The 17,419-nt window shown below is 36.1% G+C and overlaps 1 protein-coding gene across 3 annotated transcripts in view; it reads left to right on the top strand.

The window, feature by feature from the left end:
* Nucleotides 1-395: 395 nt before the first annotated feature.
* Nucleotides 396-17,419, top strand: part of dve (SATB1_N and homeodomain domain-containing protein dve) — a 172,454-nt gene continuing 155,430 nt past the window's right edge. The window contains exons 1-2 of one of the 3 annotated variants that reach the window (XM_089089048.1): nt 396-414; nt 13,351-13,503. In XM_089089048.1, coding sequence (XP_088945174.1) covers nt 13,363-13,503 — 141 coding nt within the window. In that variant the 5' untranslated portion in view covers nt 396-414; nt 13,351-13,362. Of the gene's footprint in view, nt 527-2,635; nt 2,655-13,350; nt 13,504-17,419 lie in introns of those variants that run through there. The other 2 variants (XM_089089047.1, XM_089089049.1) reach the window with 2 other exon arrangements.

Below are 17,419 nucleotides of genomic sequence, written 5' to 3'. Positions count from 1 at the left end.
AAACTTAGTTTAATGAATAGCCTCCTTTGTTTTTAGCTCCACATTTATTGTAGATGATCCGGTTGAATTAGAAAAGAAAAAAAACTGAAAATATACTTTTTGGATGAATCAGAATTTCATACAAACGGCTGGTTTTTCATAGTCTAATAAGAAAATCCGACTCCATAAGTAGATTTCGCACTGTCAGAACCGTGCTTAGCGATCAACCCGAAAGGAGTCCTACTATCCTGGTTTCACAGGAATTAAGCCGACTTTAAAGCAGCGCTTGGGCGCTTGATCAGTAACTTATCTCTGTCGGTCCCGCCTTCAATCAGATTTAGAGCAAATCAGTGATAGAGATCAAGTCGGAAACTTTTTCCAGTTACTTTTGAATGCGCTTGTACATTTCTAAGGGTATATTAATTTCAATGATAGGTAATTAAATTTCCAGAGTTGTCTCAACGACAGGTGAAGAAGGTTGTGAAAATTCAAATAGTTTCCTATTTTTTTTATAGTTTGTAACCTAGTGGACACCAATTAAAATTAAGTAAGTTTTTATTAATGAATGTTATATTCTTTTTAGATATTTTGTGTACATAGGTCTGATCTAAGATGGGAAAATTAGATGTTTTGTAAGGGAAAGGAATCCCCAGTGTTAATGCAGCTTTGAAGGGTCCTTTTCTAAAAGCTTGGTCTTACAAACAAAAACTTTTGGGAAATTCAAAATCCCCTAAAATTATCGTCTAGTAAACCGAGTCAAACATTTTTTGGGGGTTTTTAGTTTTCAGGGTTTTTATATTTCTCATAAACAAGGGGGTATTCAGGATTTCTTTTCGGGGGGTGTTTTACACAAGGATTTTTGATGGGGCGAGAGGGAGTTTACAGAAAAAAAACCTCAAAAAAGCATAAAGATATATTTATAACCGTTTTGTTACATTTTCACGAGGCAGACAAACATTTCGAGGGGGGGGGGGGGGATTCAGACCCCCTAAACCCCCCCCTCCTCCCTGGGTACGGCCTTGCTCCTAAATTAATTGGTTTTTAAGGTGTTTAAAAGTTTACCTTTTTTCCAAAATTGTTTAGATCCTGTTTTTCATTTAAAAAAGTAGTTATAAAGTCAAGCTTTTGGTCTCAAAATCTAGTTTCCATATCTCCGAGGAGCAAGTAAATTTTTCTTTTAGAAAGACACCACTTACCCAAACTAGTAAAAAACCAAAAAACAAATTTTTGAGTCTTTTACCTTCCATACAGATTATGAGGATTCCGTCTTTAGAATTCCTACTGGCAGACGAACTTCGCCTTACTTTCGTATTGACCGCAAACAAGAAATGAAAGCTGGTTCAATCTCAAATTGGCGTTATTACCATGTGATTTCATATGCATATAAATCCTTAATAGGAGGCCGTAACACTCAAATATCTTTGTATTTTGAAATTTCATTAGAAAATCCAGAAAATTTTATTCTCCAAGAAGAGCTTGGTTGAGATTTTACCGAGTTAACGGACTAATTCGACGACACTTATATAGGTCATCTTAGAAATTTTAGAAATGTTTTTTCTTTAACTTTATATACTTTATCAGAAACTGTATAAGACTTTTGTCATCCCACTCTGCTTCATATTTAATTTCATTTAGATGCAATTAGACAAAATTGCCCGCTTGTCTGACAATTCTGTATACTTTTTATGGCACCCTTTTCGCTCGTACAAGATAGTAAGCAGCTCCGACCTACGGCCCTAGCAAATAGCCCTCGCTGAGCTAAGGCGGTAGCTGGTCTTCTGAGGATTTTCCTGGTCTGTATTTTCCACCTGTCGGTGAACCTTCTAGATTTTATTTTTAAGTAAAATGGGTCTCAAGCTTCGGCCCTAGAAACTATTAGAGCGTTTATTTCTTCTTTCTTTGTATTTTCTTTCTTAAACATAGTTTTACCGCGAAAAGAATAGAAATGAAGAAGCCGCAGCCCTAAAATATTCTAGTGTTTCAAAACTTCACTAAACTTTTGTTTTGTGTCGTTCTAAAATTTATCCAAAACGTTATTAAACTCACGTCATAGAGTCGCTCCGCATTGCCCAGTTGTTATTTAAGAATAATGGTGATTTAGAGGTGTATATTTTAGGATTTTTCAGGTCATATCTTTAGTCATTTGTTTCTAATAGTCATTGATGAAGTCCCTTTCAGCAACGTTTTATATTCTATTTTATGTCCTATAATATGTTCGGCTTACTCTTTACTTTATTTTCTACCTCTTCTCATTTAGAGCCCCTGGGTGTTTATACAAAGTTGTCACGTTTTGAAGAACCCTTCTTGGACTCCAATAAAACAACCTAAAAAATATCCATAAATCAAAATAGGGTACTAATCTCTTATTGCGCCTATGTTAAGCTCTTCATTCATTGACGCGCTGTAGAACCAGTTTCTTCGTTAGTTTCTTTCAGCTTAGCGTGAGACAAGACAAAGACAAGTGACAGAATAGATGGGAAATATATAATTCGGGCTGTATATTTGCACATTCGGGGGTGGGGTTAAGGTATTTGGACAGTGTGGAGTTAGAAAAAAATTCTTACTTCATAATATGCAAAATAATTATATTTAACACATTTTGCATGCAGACCCGCTGTACTTTACACCCCCCCCCCCCGAATGTGCAAATATATATCCCTAAATTTGTTTAGAAGGTATTTTATTTTCATCATATTTTGTGACATTTCATTATGATTAGTCAGAGAAACAGGTTCTACTTAGATGAAGAACTTAAGATAGGCGATATAACAGATGAATACCAAAACAGTTATCAAAGAGACAATGGCTGTCTCAATTTCGCGTTTTTTCAAAGCATCAACTTCTTAAAGCATCGAGGTCACCAAAGTAAAAGAATTAACCCACGGACCTTTCCTCGGTCTATCCTTCCCTGGAAACTCGAATTGGTGTTCATCGAAGGTTAACCGTGAAAATGCAAAATCGTGATAAGCAAAACTAAGTCGTTAACTTTGACACCACCTTTTGTCCATAAAAATGCATAAACATTATCATTCTGTTGACTTGCAAAGACAGCTTAACCTTTAAAAGAAAACTACACCTTCGCAAGTTGTTTCATACTATTTGTTTTTAACTTATCTTTAGCTGGTTTTTAACCCACCTTTCCTTTTTGTTTTAACTAGACGCCCATAGAAGCGAAAATTCCTGCACTGCATAGAAAGATCTGTTTTTTTGGTATACCGCTTTTTTTTAATAAAAAACTTAATTTCAAATTTTGACTCATGTTTGGCAGTTTTCACACAACCAATTCCAAAAACTATGCTTCAGGTTCTTCGGAATTTACTGTCTTTTGTATTCTTAATTTTGCTAAGATATGTTTAAATTGCCTTCTGATTTGCTTGTTTGTTTTTTTATCTCTGCAGATTTGTTCTATAAATCAGTGGCATCCTTACCTCCATTTCTTGGGTACGCCCAACCCAATCAAATGTATAATAAAAACCAATTTTACAATTAAATTCAATTTATTAATATAGACATTAAATAAACATAGACAATGTCTATAGGGGATAACGGGATTTGAAATAGGGGAGGGGGGAAAGGGGATTTTTGAAATAGGGGATATGCGATTTTCGGATAACTCTAATTAAACTCCTTTTTAAGAAAGGTGATAAGAGTGAATATGGTATTTATCGAGGCCTTAGCTTGACTCCCATAAGAAGCAAATTACTTGGAATGATGACACTTTCTAGACTTAGAAATACTGTAGATTAAAATTTAAGAGAAGAACAGAGTGATTTTAGCAAGGGGAGAGATTATTGCTAGATTAGTAACTTAGAAGTACCTTATCCATCAAATCCCATTATTCTTCAGTTTTGTAGATTATGAGAAAGGGTGTGATTCAGCCAATAGAAGATCTTCAACGAAGTTTATATCTTTGTATGGTATTAAATCAAAAAACTTTTTTTTCCATAAAATAAGTTTTTCAAAGAAGGGAAAGGGTTCCATTAAGCTAAATATGCGCAGAAAAAAAGTCAAATAATCTCCCAAGCGTAAAACTACAACAAATCAACATCAATAAATAAATTAAACTCGAACAAAAACTACAATAGATAACCGAGTCTGGCTCAAAACGAGAAAAAAAAAATTAAAACGGGCTGCTTGCCCTCCAATCTTCTTTTTACTCTTAAAAGGGGTCTAGAGCTTTAATTTTGAATCAAATTAGCTCCTATAATAGTTTCAATGATTTTTCTAGCTACTATAGAGCGGCAATGCCTATGATACTGTTTATATGCCTTTTTTAAATATGTATATAATTGTTTTGTTTAATTGAAATTTCCCTTAAACGTTCCCTAAAGTTTCACCTTAATACCCATGGCGTCATGAGTTGCAGTAGCTGTAGTGGCAGTATCAGCAGTAAACAGATCGTACCTTCTGGCGAGTCCTACCCTTAATTCGCCAGTCTTTACCATAATTCGCCACATATTACCCGTAAAGGTCTAACTTAATAATGTCAGCTGTTCTTTAGATATTGGTTTTGTCACCTTTTTTAAAAATCTATATGCTCATAGTTTATTTTGATAGTTTATTTGATTCATAGTATGACCTTAATACCCTTAGCTTGAATAGTAGCAATGGTCGTAATAGCAATAGTAGCTGCATTGCGTAGCACCTTTGGTTTCTTCAACATCCCCATCAATACACAATGAAAGCTTCAACTTAATACCAACAGCCATTTCTGATGCATTTTTGATACGTTCTCTTGACAACCTCTGTAGACATAGTGTGTTTAGATTTAATTTCATACAGTTTCAATACGTTCCAAATTTTTCACCTTAATACCCTTGGTTTTATTAACAGTAGCAGTAGCGGTAGCAGTAGAATCAATAGTAGGAGCCTTATATTTCGTAACAGTAGTAGTAACACAAGCACTATTAATAGTAGCAGTGGTAGCATGAGAATAAGCAGTAGCATTATGATGCAAATATTTGCTTTTGGTCAGTTTAACATCCCCACAAGAACCCCTGTTAGTTTCAACTTCACACATCAAACTGTTCTTAAGATATTGCTGTTACGCCCTTTTGACAACCTGCTAACAGATGGCGTCTTGTTATTAATTTTGTCTCCCCCCTCCAAAGAACAAAAATTCCTTGGAAATTTCACCTTCATATTCTTTTGGCATACTTGTAATAGAAGTCACAGTAGTAGTATTGGTATTACTAGTATTAGTTAAATGTAATAGAAGTAATCCTAGCAGCATTAACGTAATGCCTTTTGGTCAGTAGAACTTCGCTCTCATAAAGTTCAGGAAATTTGAACGAAATGAAATTCTCCAATGATCAGACATTGCTGATATGTCCTTTTAATCAACTATATTTTTATATATCTCTCGAAATTTTCACCTCAATGCTCTTAGCCCTTCTAGTGGTTGCAATAGAAATAGTAGTTGAAGTAGTATTAGTAGTAGCGTGCACATATCGCCTTTTGGTTAGATGATCTTCGCCTTTAAGTATTCTCTGAAAGTTCCAACTTAATACTCAAATCGATTCTTGAGATAAGCTATTTCGACAATGTACATGCATATAGCGTCTTAAGATTTAGCTCAAATTGGTAGTAGTAGTGGTAGCAGTAGTAGTTGTGGTCCTTATAGTAGTAGTGTTAGCATTCAAATATTGTCTTTTTAACCATCTCCCTTAATATTTCCTGAAAGTTCCAAATTAATATACTCAGTCATTCCTGAGTTACGCCCTTTTGACAATCCATATACACACAATGTTTTGTTTTAGTTAAACACACTACTCAACATTCTCTCAAAGGCTCACCTGCATGCCCTTCTTCTCTATAGAAATTAAAGTTCAAAATGCATACCTTTTCTCAATAACATATACTATATGTAAACAATGAACCAATTGCCCTGAGGACTGTGGGTAGGTTGACATCTTCAAATAGATAAATACTGGATCTTTCAACAAAACTGAACGAAACGGCTCTCTTAAAATTTTGATCAAAGGCGTTTTGGGGAATTATAGGCTTAGGGGGGGGGGGGGGGTTGCCCTCCATTCACTTTTGACTCTTTAAAAAAGTCACTAGAACTTCCGATTTCCAATCAAATAAGCCACAACCGATCCGAAGTTTTTACAACCACCCGTTCCATAAACACCTTATATGTCCGGTGGTATAACTCACAACCCACCCTGAAGACATTGTTATATGTTCTTTGGACTATTGCGATTGAAATAGTTATCTCACAATTTCGATCGGACGCGTTTGGGAAACAGATGATGTCAAGGACGGGGGGTGTTAGATGTCCTCCATTACTTTTGAATTTTTTCACTGAACTAGAACTATACATTTCCAATCAAATGAGCCTTCTCTAAAGTTCACACGACCAATCCTTCCATAAATTCTTTATATACCCCCGGGGCATAACTAACAACCCTTGCCCCCGGACTCTTGGGTGTTGTGTCAACCCAAAAGGCCAAGTTATGTGATCTTTGGAATGTTTTGAATAAATGGATATCTTAAAATTTCAATCAGATGCATTTCGGGAAAATACGAAGTTCGGGGGGGGGGGGGTATTATGCTTTCCGATCATTTTGGCTCTTAAAAAAGACCGTAGAATTTGTGATTACCAATCCATTGAGCCCCCTCCAGAGTTTATAAGACCACCCTCTCTATAAAAACATGATATGCCCCCAGGGCATGACTTTCAACCCATGCCCTGAGTGTTTTGGGAGGATGTCATCCTCAAAGACATAATTTCTGGACCTTTCAACTACACTGAACCAACTAACTATATCAAAATCTGATTGGATGTGTTTGGGGAAATGATAGTTGTGGGGGAGGCTGGATGCCCCCAATCATTTTCGACTATTAAAAAGGGCACTAGCCCTTTCAATTCCCTATCGAATGATCCCCTTTCAAAGTTTTTTACGACAACTCCTTCTATACGAAGTGTCCTGTTCTAAAAAACAAAACAACAACGAGAAATAAAATAAATAAATGATACATTATGCCCACGTCACTTTTTACTTAGGCAGCGCTATCGCGCTGCCTATGATACCAATGCATACTCTAATGTGACTAGTGCTATGTACTAGAATACCATTCCTGCGATTAAGGTAGGAAATGAGCTTAGTAGTTGGTTTTGTATTGAATCAGAAGTTAAGAATGGTTGTGTTCTATCCCCATTTATATGGATCATTTTGATGGACTTTGCCCTAAGGAGCACGGCAGAGGCTATGGAAGGGCATGGAATGAAGTGGGAAAGTAAAACCCTCCAATACTTAGTTTATGCTGATGGTTTGAGTGTCCTAGATGAAAACATTACCAAAAGGAACGATTTCTTGGATGTTTTGAAAATTAGGGGCACACGAAAAGCCTTGAAAATTAATGTTCAGAGGACTAAGTCACCTAAACTGGGAATAGGTGAAGGTGGAAAGGTGATGTTGGCTTATGAGAAGATGGATTAAGTGGATAGCTTCACTGAACTATGTAGTATTATTAGTACAGATGGTGGATTCAGTGAAGTTTTTAAAAGTAGAATAGCCAAGGTCCAGGGTGTTTTTTTCACAGTTTGGAAAAGTTTGCGAAGATTATGAAAATAAGTTCACGAACCAAGTTTAGAATATTAGAAGTTACAGTGATGACGTTGGTTGAGTATAGTTCTGAAGCATGGGCGCTCCAAAAGACGGGGGAGGACTTGTTAAATATTTTCGACAGGAATCGTTTACGGATTCTTTTGAGTAACCGTCTGACTGTCCGTATGTCAAACAGTAAGCTGTATGGAAAAATGTGGTTCTATCTTCCTTTTTAGGGCAATAATGAGAGATAGGTTGAGATGGCTTCAACACGTTCTGTGAATGAAGGATGGTACAGTGCCAAAGATCGTCCTTTTTCTTCAACCATCTAGGGCTATCGAAAAGCAAGTCGTCCCCGAATGGGGTGGAGGATGTCGTAAGGAAGGATGTTGAAAATTCTTGGAAGGGTGTAAAGAGGGAGGCTTTTAATAAATTGGAATAGAGGATGAGCGTGCTCTAATCTAAGCTTTGACTTTTTGTCCAGATTTTGTAAGAGTGACTGCTCAAGGGCCGTTGAATTAGAGTTTAGGTTTCTAATGACAAAGATTGTTTTTCACTTTCAGTTTGTTACTACGAGCTATTTGATCCAAGGCTCACTTAAATGGGAAGGAGGCTTATATCCCTTCTCAACCCCCGGTTTTTACATTCAAGTTTAATGCTTCGAGAATGATAATCATCTCTGATAAAGTGCACCTCTCAAAGTATCTATTAGCAGACGGTCGGGTCTTAACTATAAGGCTATCAACATGGTCTTATTACCAACTGTATTACAATTATAGTTGGTTATTACCAACTATGTTGCCATTATTACCATGATTTTCAAGGCGAATTCTTCGACCAAATCTTTTTTTTAGGGATGACTGGGAAGGATACATTTTTTTTATGTTACACAGGGAAATACTGTCCTCAATAACAGGAGCACTATCACCCCACAGCTCACATATTACAGGCTCTGTCCATTTTTGTAGATATGAACTTGAACCCGTAAAAAGTGTTTTCTGATGTGTTGAATTTGATGGTATAATCAAACAGTTCGTGGTAACGAACTGTAAGTAAGGAGCGACCCGGCTCAATGGTAACCGAAACTCTAGAAAACGGTGTTTTGATACAAACGAACACCAAAAGAATCAAATTTTAATGTTGATTTCTAATATGTAAGTTTCATCAAGTTTAGTCCTACCCATCAAAAGTTACGCGCCAGAGAAAATTTGGCTGATTTTCGAAAAAATGGGGAAAGACCCCCTAAAAGTTATAGAACCTTAATGAAAATCACACCATCATATTCAGCGTATCAGAGAACCCTACTGTAGAGGTTTCAAGCTCCTATCTACAAAAATGTGGAATTTTACATTTTTTGCCAGAAGAAAGATCACGGGTGCGGGTTTATTTGTTTGTTTTTTTTTCCCCAGGGGTCATCGTATCGACCAAGTGGTCCTTGACTATCGTGGGAGGGCTCATTGGACTGTAAATTAAAAGTTCTAGTGCCGTTTTTAAGTGACAAAAAAAATGGAGGGCAACTAGGCCCCCTCCCACGCTCATTTTTTTTCCAAAGTCACCCGATCAAAATTTTGAGATAGCCATTTTGTTCAGCATGTTCGAAAATATTATAAGTATGTCTTTTAGGATGACTTAATCCCCCCAAGTTCCCGGAGGGAGGGCTGAAAGTTATGAGCTTTACCCAATGTTAACATATAGTATTGGTTATTGGGAAGTATACAGACGTTTTCAGGGGAGATGTTTCCTGGTAGTGAGGGGGGGGGGGGTTGGTCAGGGGTTATGTGGGAGGATCTTTCCATGAAGGAAGTTTTCATGGGGGAAGGGAAATTGCTATGTAGGGGACGCCGGGCTTCCCAGCATTATTTAAAAAAAAGATCAGAAATTAAATATAAAAAAACAAGTTTTTCAACTGCAACAGCAGCAACATCAAAACTTTAAACAAACAGAAAATATTACATATATGATTGGGTTCACCCCTTAGTCAATACCTCACTCTTTAAGCCAAAGATTTTTTAGTACTTTCATAAGAGCTATTTATTCTAATGAATGGCCTTTGTGATTAAGCGGTCATTTTTAAAGAATTGGAACAAAATTCGAACTTTCGCTTAAAGAGCAAGGTAATAACTAGGGGACGAACCCCCTAATATACGTGTTAAAAATATATGAATATAGAAGCTCGTTACGTAAGTTATTTCTTAAGTTACGTATATTTATTACTAATAAAAACGTTCGTAAATAAAATTGAACAAGTTTCGAGATAGCCATTTAACCAAATAAAAGTAAATTAATATGCAAATTTTGTTTTAATTATTCATGTACCGTGAGCCAAGATCAAAACCTGCATTTTTTCAAAAACGTTCAAAAATTAAATAAAAAAAACAAGTTTTTTTTAACTGAAAGTAAGGGTCGACAACTCGACATTAAAACTTAAAACGAACATAAATTATTCCTTATATTAAAGGGGCTGTCCCCTCCTCAACGCCTCGCTATTTACGATAAAGTTTGACTTTCTCACAACTCTATTTTTTTTAAACAATGAAAAACTTTAGCGTAAAGAGCGAGGCGTTGAGGAGGGGACAGCCTCTTTCATATACGGAATAATTTCTGTTCGTTTTAAGTTTTAATGTCGACCCTTACTTTCAGTTAAAAAAAACTTGTTTTTTTTATTTAATTTTCATAGAGATCACTCAATCTTTGGTCATGTTTTCTCTCTGTTTAAAAAATCTTGCAAATTTTCTCGGGCTCGTGAGTTTCGATAGGAAACTTAAACTTAATGAGCTTCATGTGTTTGAAATCATCATAAAAATTTAATTCTTTTGATGATATATTTGACCAGAATTCTCTTTTTTTTTAGTTTTAGGTCACCTGTTTTGATAAAAAAAAAACTATTTTGTCGAATTAGGGCTCGCACAGTGTTAAATTTTCTCGCGTAATTCCCATTAAGACAATGGCCCTTTTTGGGGGAGTTCAACTCTTATTTCTAAAACTATATATATTTTGATGAGCTATCAGCTTTTAATGTGCAATTGAAAATTAATACATTTTACCTATTTAAACTCAGCATAAATAATAGATTTTGTTGTTGCATTCATTTCAATTTAGTTTCGGTTTCTGTCAAAAATGGTCCCTCTTCACCAACAGTTTTTTTCTACGAACTGTTTAGTTTTAGTCCAAGGTTCTCTTAAATTTCAAAGACGCTACTGCCCCTCCTCCAACTCCGTTTTTTACGTTTAAGTTTAATATTCGTAGAGCAATGTAGCGAAAATTATAACCATCTCTGAAAAAGTGCCGCTCTTCAAATATGTGTTTGGGGAAGGAGTATCTGAACAATCAAAAATGAAATATAGGTCATTAATTCAAGGGGTTTCAAGGTGAGCTGTTTTTTCTTTCTTTTATTTTTAAGGATGTCACCCATGGAAATCAATAGAGGGCATAATTTCTCCTTAGCAGCATTAAGAGAGTTAAAATGTATATAATTAATAAAATGAGCAATATGCCATTTCAAAATTCGATAAAAGTAAGCTCATGGTAGCACTTTTCCCTTCTCATCATTGGAAATTTCCAATGGCACTCATGATGCCTTAGCACAAGTCACTCTTTATTTACAACTCTCCCCATACCCCCCAGGGCAAGGGCCGTAAGTTATGCAGTTCGCCCGTTGTTATATATTCTATTTGTTATGGAGAAATAGGGCATGCTTGACCTTTAATGTTCAAAAATACCAAGGGCATTCAGGTGAAGCTTGCAGATAATGTTGAGGGAATTGTTGAACTTCAAAAAATATTGCGGGAGAAACTAAACTAAATTAAAACACACTCTGTGCATGCAGGTTGTCAAAAGCACATAGCAATGCCCAGGAACTTTTTACGTAAATAAGTTGCAGATTAACAAAAGGGCATACCAGGGGCGGATCCAAGATTTTTTTGAGGGGGGCGCAAAATAGGTTGAACCGATAAACTTGCAGTAGGAGCAAGTTTAATTAACGCAAACTTGCGTTAATTAAGTAAATTACACTACTTTAGGCTACGTTAGGGGGGACACCCCCCTCGCACCCCTGGATCCACCACTCGGGCATACTGAAAACATCATAGCAACGGCTTACTCTATGAAGTTGAAACTTCCAGAACTTTATGAGGGGGGTGTTCAACTGACCAAAAGGCAAAATGTGCATACTACTCCTACTACTACGGCTACTATTATTAAGCAAGTTCTACTAGTACTAATCCTACTACCATTACTACTATACTAGTACTTCTACTACCACTTCTGTAACTGCTACTAAAGCTAAGACTAAGGTTATAAAGGTGAATATTTCAGTGAATATTGAGGGAGAAGTTTAAAAGAATCAAAACATACTTTGTGCATGTATGTTGTCAAAAGTGCATATCAGCATTATCTTCGGAATGGCTTGTAGTATGAACTTAAAACTGTCAGGACTTGCTATGGGGATGCTTAACTAACAAAAACGTGACCAAAATAGAGCAAAGTGTCCAAAAAGAATTTTTTTACCAAAGCACTTCACATAGAAGGAGTTGTCGTATAAATTTTGGAAGGAGCTCATTTGATTGGAAACTGAAAGTTCTAGTGTCCCTTTTAAGAATCAAAAGTAATCTGAGAAAATCATCCCCCCTCTCAATCCCTCTTATCCTCAAAAATATCCAACACAAATTTTGAGACAGCTATTTCGTTCAGCCGAGTTGAAAGGTCCAACAACTATGTCTCTGGGAATGTCAGCCCCTTAGAGCCCTAGAAGCAAGGGTTGTAAGTTATACGATTAACCCATTGATTAGACACAATACTTATTATTGGGAAAGGAGGGCATTTAGGCTTTTGGGGTTCAAAAGGGTCAAGGGCATTCAGGTGAAGTTTTCAGAAACTATCGAGAGGATCGTTGAACTAAATCAAAACACATTATGTGCATGCAGGTTGTCAAAAGGACGTAATTTAGGATTGACTGAGGGTACTAAGTCGGAACTTTCAGGGAATGATGAGGGGGGTAATCAATTAACCAAAAATGCAATATTTGCAGGCTATCACCACTACTACTATTATTACGAATACTGCAACCACTACTACCCCTACTACTGCTGCTACTACTACCACCCCTCCTACTACTGTTGCGACTACTTCTATGGCTGAGGATACTGAGATGAAAGCTTGAGGAAATTCAAATTATGTGCTTATCTTTAGAAGGTGTTGGGGGCGTCAGCCCTAATCAGCTTCGTTTCTGCTCGTTTTGAGCTTGATTTGGTTTTTTATTGTAATTTCTGTTTATTTTGGGTTTCATTTATTTATTTATGGTTATTTGTGGTAGTTCTAAGCTAGAAAATTATTTATCTCATTTTGTTGTTCATTTTGGTTTAATGTTGCTCTTTACTTTTCTTTTAAAAACCTTTTGTGATTTTGTTTTTTAAGTTAATGCGTTAAAAGCACATTTCGCAATCGCCCTAGCTACCACTAGGCGAATTGTAAAAGAATAAAAAACTGCTAAGAAAAGCAAGGAGCCCTTGACTCGTGAAATGGGGGGGGGGGGCAACAAGTGTTTAAGCCGATTTCGATGAGGTAGCTTTAATTTATCCAAATAAAAAACATCAAGATCAATCGGTTCAAGTCAGCAGACCCCTTTTACCTTTTGAGCCTTATTAAGAGAAAGGGATAAATATGTAGCTAATAAAAACCATTTCTCATTGACTACAATAAATGGTTTTCTTATATTTATTATCACTTGTTAGTTTTCATTCCTGTCTATGGTTTTGTTTCTGAATTTTTAAGCCTACGCTTAAGAAAACAAACTTAATTAAAAATAAATTTTTACATCTAGAAGTCAAGCCCGATGGCTGACTTACAGCTTGGAGTGTCTGCGCTGGCCCAGAATCCACGTGACTTCTGGCCTGCTCTCTATGCGTCAAGAGCCCCAGGAGCTTTTTCAATTTCCCAACTAATAATGACGGAGCAAATCAAGCAGTATCAAAAGGTACGTTCTTATAATAAATTTTGTCAATTTAAGAATGGGAATTGTTTAATTATTTAATTTAGATGTATTTTTTTTAATCTGTGTCATTCATGATAAGTTTGAAAGTGGGAAACTAACATCCCTGCCTGGGAAAAGGGTTCCTTGGCCTGGAAAAGCTTTCACTATTGAAGATTTGCATAATTAGAGAAGCCCAGCTGGCCAGTTTTCCCTCCTGTTTTTGCATTTATGTTAACGGGTCTTTTCATGTAAGCAACCTATAAAAGGAATCATATTTGGGTATTATTTCAAGGTCATCACTCAAGAATAAAATCTAGGACCATCATTTTTTTTTTTTTTTTTATCAACTGCTTGGCTATCATAATTCTCATATTTGCATTGCAAACTACCTCTTTAAAGATGCTAATCTTATGTCAATTATTTGTTCATCTTGTGGCACCACTTTGCTGTTCTGTACCACTTGGCACTCACTGCTCCATCATCTAGAGACATAACGCTGTTCTTCCATAGCCATTTTCGCATGCCGAAAGACTCTTGTGAAAGTGTTTATGAATTTACCTTTAGATGCTATAAAAACAGCTTCTGGATCTTACCTTAGACCTTAGATCCTTCAGACCCAGGAATGGCCAATAGGGCGTCTACGAAGCCTCGCCAGACATCAATGAGGTAAGCTGCACCTCTGACGTCCTCCCACCGTGGTTGAAGAGACATCTCTTATCTACTCGGATTCTGTTCTTTCTGCCGTCGTCAGGTGTATCTTGGTCGACCTCTTTTCAGGGCACAATTCATAAAAAAAATTCGAGCTTTTGGACTAAATAAATTATGCATTTATAAACCTGGTACCCATAGATAAATATAATATGTAAACAGACAACAGAAAAAGAAAAACATCTGTCATAAAAACTTTACAATAACATGAATATAAATTATAATAATAATAATAATACTACCTATTAAACTGTGTTTCCTACTAGATGCAAAGTGGCTAGGGAAAATCAGGAAATGAAATTCACTCAAGCTTTGTCTCTGGTTATTTTCTGTGTTTAATAGTGTCCGTTGCAATTATTTTTTGTTGTCTTCGGGGTTCAATAAAGAAATGCAATTATTGAACTGTGTCTCAAAGTGCTTATTGCAATCTCATGCCGTTATTATTTTATTAATTAAAAAAACTTTTTCCACAAAATAAGTTTTTCAAAGATAAGTAAAGAACTCCATTAAACAAAAAATGAGCAAAAATAAAATCAAATAATCTACCAAGTGAGAAACTACCACAAATCAGCATCGATCATTAAATGAACAAATTTGCACTTTACTGAAAAAATATAAATTTTTACTTTTATAATTTTAATAAATCAAATAGCCTAATATTAACATTTTGATTACTAAATATCAGTATATGTATATTAAACTGACAATGCACATTTATTTGTATTTTTTCGGTAAAGTGTAAATTTTGTTCTGGCCTTGGGAAGGCATAAGGGTTTTGCGCCCAACTTATGTTAATTTCTGCTCGTTTTGAGTTTGACTCGGTTATTTGATGTGATGTCTGTTGGTTTTGATTTTCATTTATTTATCAATACTGATTTATTGTAGTTTCGTACTTGGTAGATTATTTGATTTTATTTTGCTCATTTTTTGTTTAATGGAGTTAACTACTTTTCTTTGAAAATCTTATTTTGTGGAAAAAGTTTTTTAAATTAATTTCTGTTCGTTTTATATTGGCATAGTCTTTTCAGGGAAAAAGAAAATAATACTTTAAATGTTTTTGTTTTTTAAGACTGTATAGTTTGGCCTGGTATTTGTATGCTGGAGAAAAATTTTCAGCAATTTTTAACAACATACACCCTTTTAAAAATCTGGACACAAATAATGCTGTTTAATTTAGTTTCAGACCTCCTCTAGTTGATCTGAAATGGAAAACTTCATATTACTCGCAAAAAAAACTGTTTACTTTCTTTGATAGCTTGGATACACTTAAGCTATTTTGATTTGGTTAAATTTTAAGAGCAGAAGTAGCCCCAAAAGTTTGAACATAATACCCTCAGTCGTTCTTGGGATACTGCTGAGATGCCTTATTGGTAATTAGCATTATCACAGTGCATTTTGATTTAATCTTAAGGAAACATTTAGTTTTTAAACATAATGGGCAAATGGGAGGGTGGGCGTGGGAGGGGGATTAGTTACCTTCCAATCACTTTCGACTATTAAAAAGGCATTGGCCCTTTCTATTTTAAATCAAATGAGCCCTTTTCGAAGTTCCCACGACAACTTCTTCGTTACGAAGTGCTCTGGTCTAAACAACAACAACAACAAAAAATAATACATTATACCCACATTGATCTTTACTATTAAAATGTCAAGCCTTCCAATCATTTTCGACTATTAAAAGGGCACTAGGCCTTTCGATTTCCAATCGAATTAGCCCTTTTGGAAACGAATACGCTTTCTGTAAACACCTTATATGCCCCCAGTGCATAAATCACAACCCTTACCCTAAGGTCTGTAAGGGTGGTTGTCATCCTCTAAGACCAAATTTCCAGAACTTTCAACTACGTTAAACAAAATGACTGTCACAAAATTTTGATTGGATGTGTTTGGGGAAATGGTGGGCGTGAGAGGGAGAGTAGTTGCTCTCCAATCACTTTCAACTATTAAAAATGGCCCTAGCCCTTTCAATTTCCAATCAAATGACCCCTTTTGAAGTTTCTACGACAAAACTTTCAATAAAAATCTTATATGCCCCCAGGGCATAACTTACAACCCTTGCCCTGAGTGCTGGGGGAGGGTGTCATTCTGAAAGACCTATTTTCCTGAACTTTCTACTACGTTGAACAAAATAGGTATCTGAAAATTTTGATTGGATGTATTTTGAGCAGTGGTGGGCGTGAGAGGGGGGTTAGTTACCCTCTGATCACTTTCGACTATTACAAAGGGCACTACCCGTCTCAATTTCGAATTGAATAAGCCCCTTTTGAAGTTTTACGACAACTCTATCTCTAAAAACCATATATGCCCCCAGGGCAGAACTTACAACCTTTGCCCTTGGGGCTTTGGGGGGATTGTCATCCTTAAATACATAATTTCCAGAACTTTCAACTACGTTGAAGAAAATGGCTATCTCTAAAGTTTGATTGGATGTTTTTGGGGAAATGGTGGGCGTAAGAGGGGGGTTACTTACTCTCCACTCACTTTCGACTATTAAAAAGAGCAATTTTAATTTCCAATCAAATGAGCCCTTTTTGAAATTTCTATAACAGCTTTCTATATAAATTTTATATGACCCCAGGACATGACTTACAACCACTGTAATGAGGGCTCTGAGGGGGTTATAATCCTAAAAGACCTAATTTCAAGAACTTTGAACTACGTTGAACAAAATGGATATCTCAAAATTTTGATTATATGTGTTTGGGAAAATGGTTGGCGTGATAGGGACGTTAGTGACTCTCCAATCACTTTCAACTATTACAAAAGGCACTAGCCCTTTCAATTTCCAATTGAATGAGTCCTTTTGAAGTTTCGACGCTTTCAATAAAAACCTTATATGCCCCCAGGGCATAACTTACAAACCTTGCACTGATGGCTGGGGGGGGGGGCTGTCTTCCTTAAAGACCTAATTTGCAAAACTTTCAACTACGTTGAGTAAAATGGCTATCTAAAATATTGATTGGATGTGTTTGGAGAAAAGATGGGCGTGAGAGGGGGGTTAGTTGCCCTCAAATCACTTTCTACTATTAGAAAGAGCACTAGCCCTTTGAATTTCCAATCGAATGAGCCCTTTTTCAAGTTTCTACGACAAAGATTTCAATAAAAACATTATACGCCCCCAGGGCATAACTTACAACCCTTGCCCTGAGGGCTGTGGGGGGAGTGTCCTGCTCAAAGGTATAACTTCCTGAATTTTGAACTGTGTGGAACA

The sequence above is a fragment of the Artemia sp. Qi Xiang Cuo genome, chromosome 5 (assembly GCF_049724085.1).
Source record: "Artemia sp. Qi Xiang Cuo chromosome 5, ASM4972408v1, whole genome shotgun sequence".
Classification (NCBI taxonomy): Eukaryota; Metazoa; Arthropoda; class Branchiopoda; order Anostraca; family Artemiidae; genus Artemia; species Artemia sp. Qi Xiang Cuo.
The sequence above is the reverse complement of the archived record's forward strand: the minus strand, read 5'-3'. Positions and strand labels throughout refer to the sequence as shown.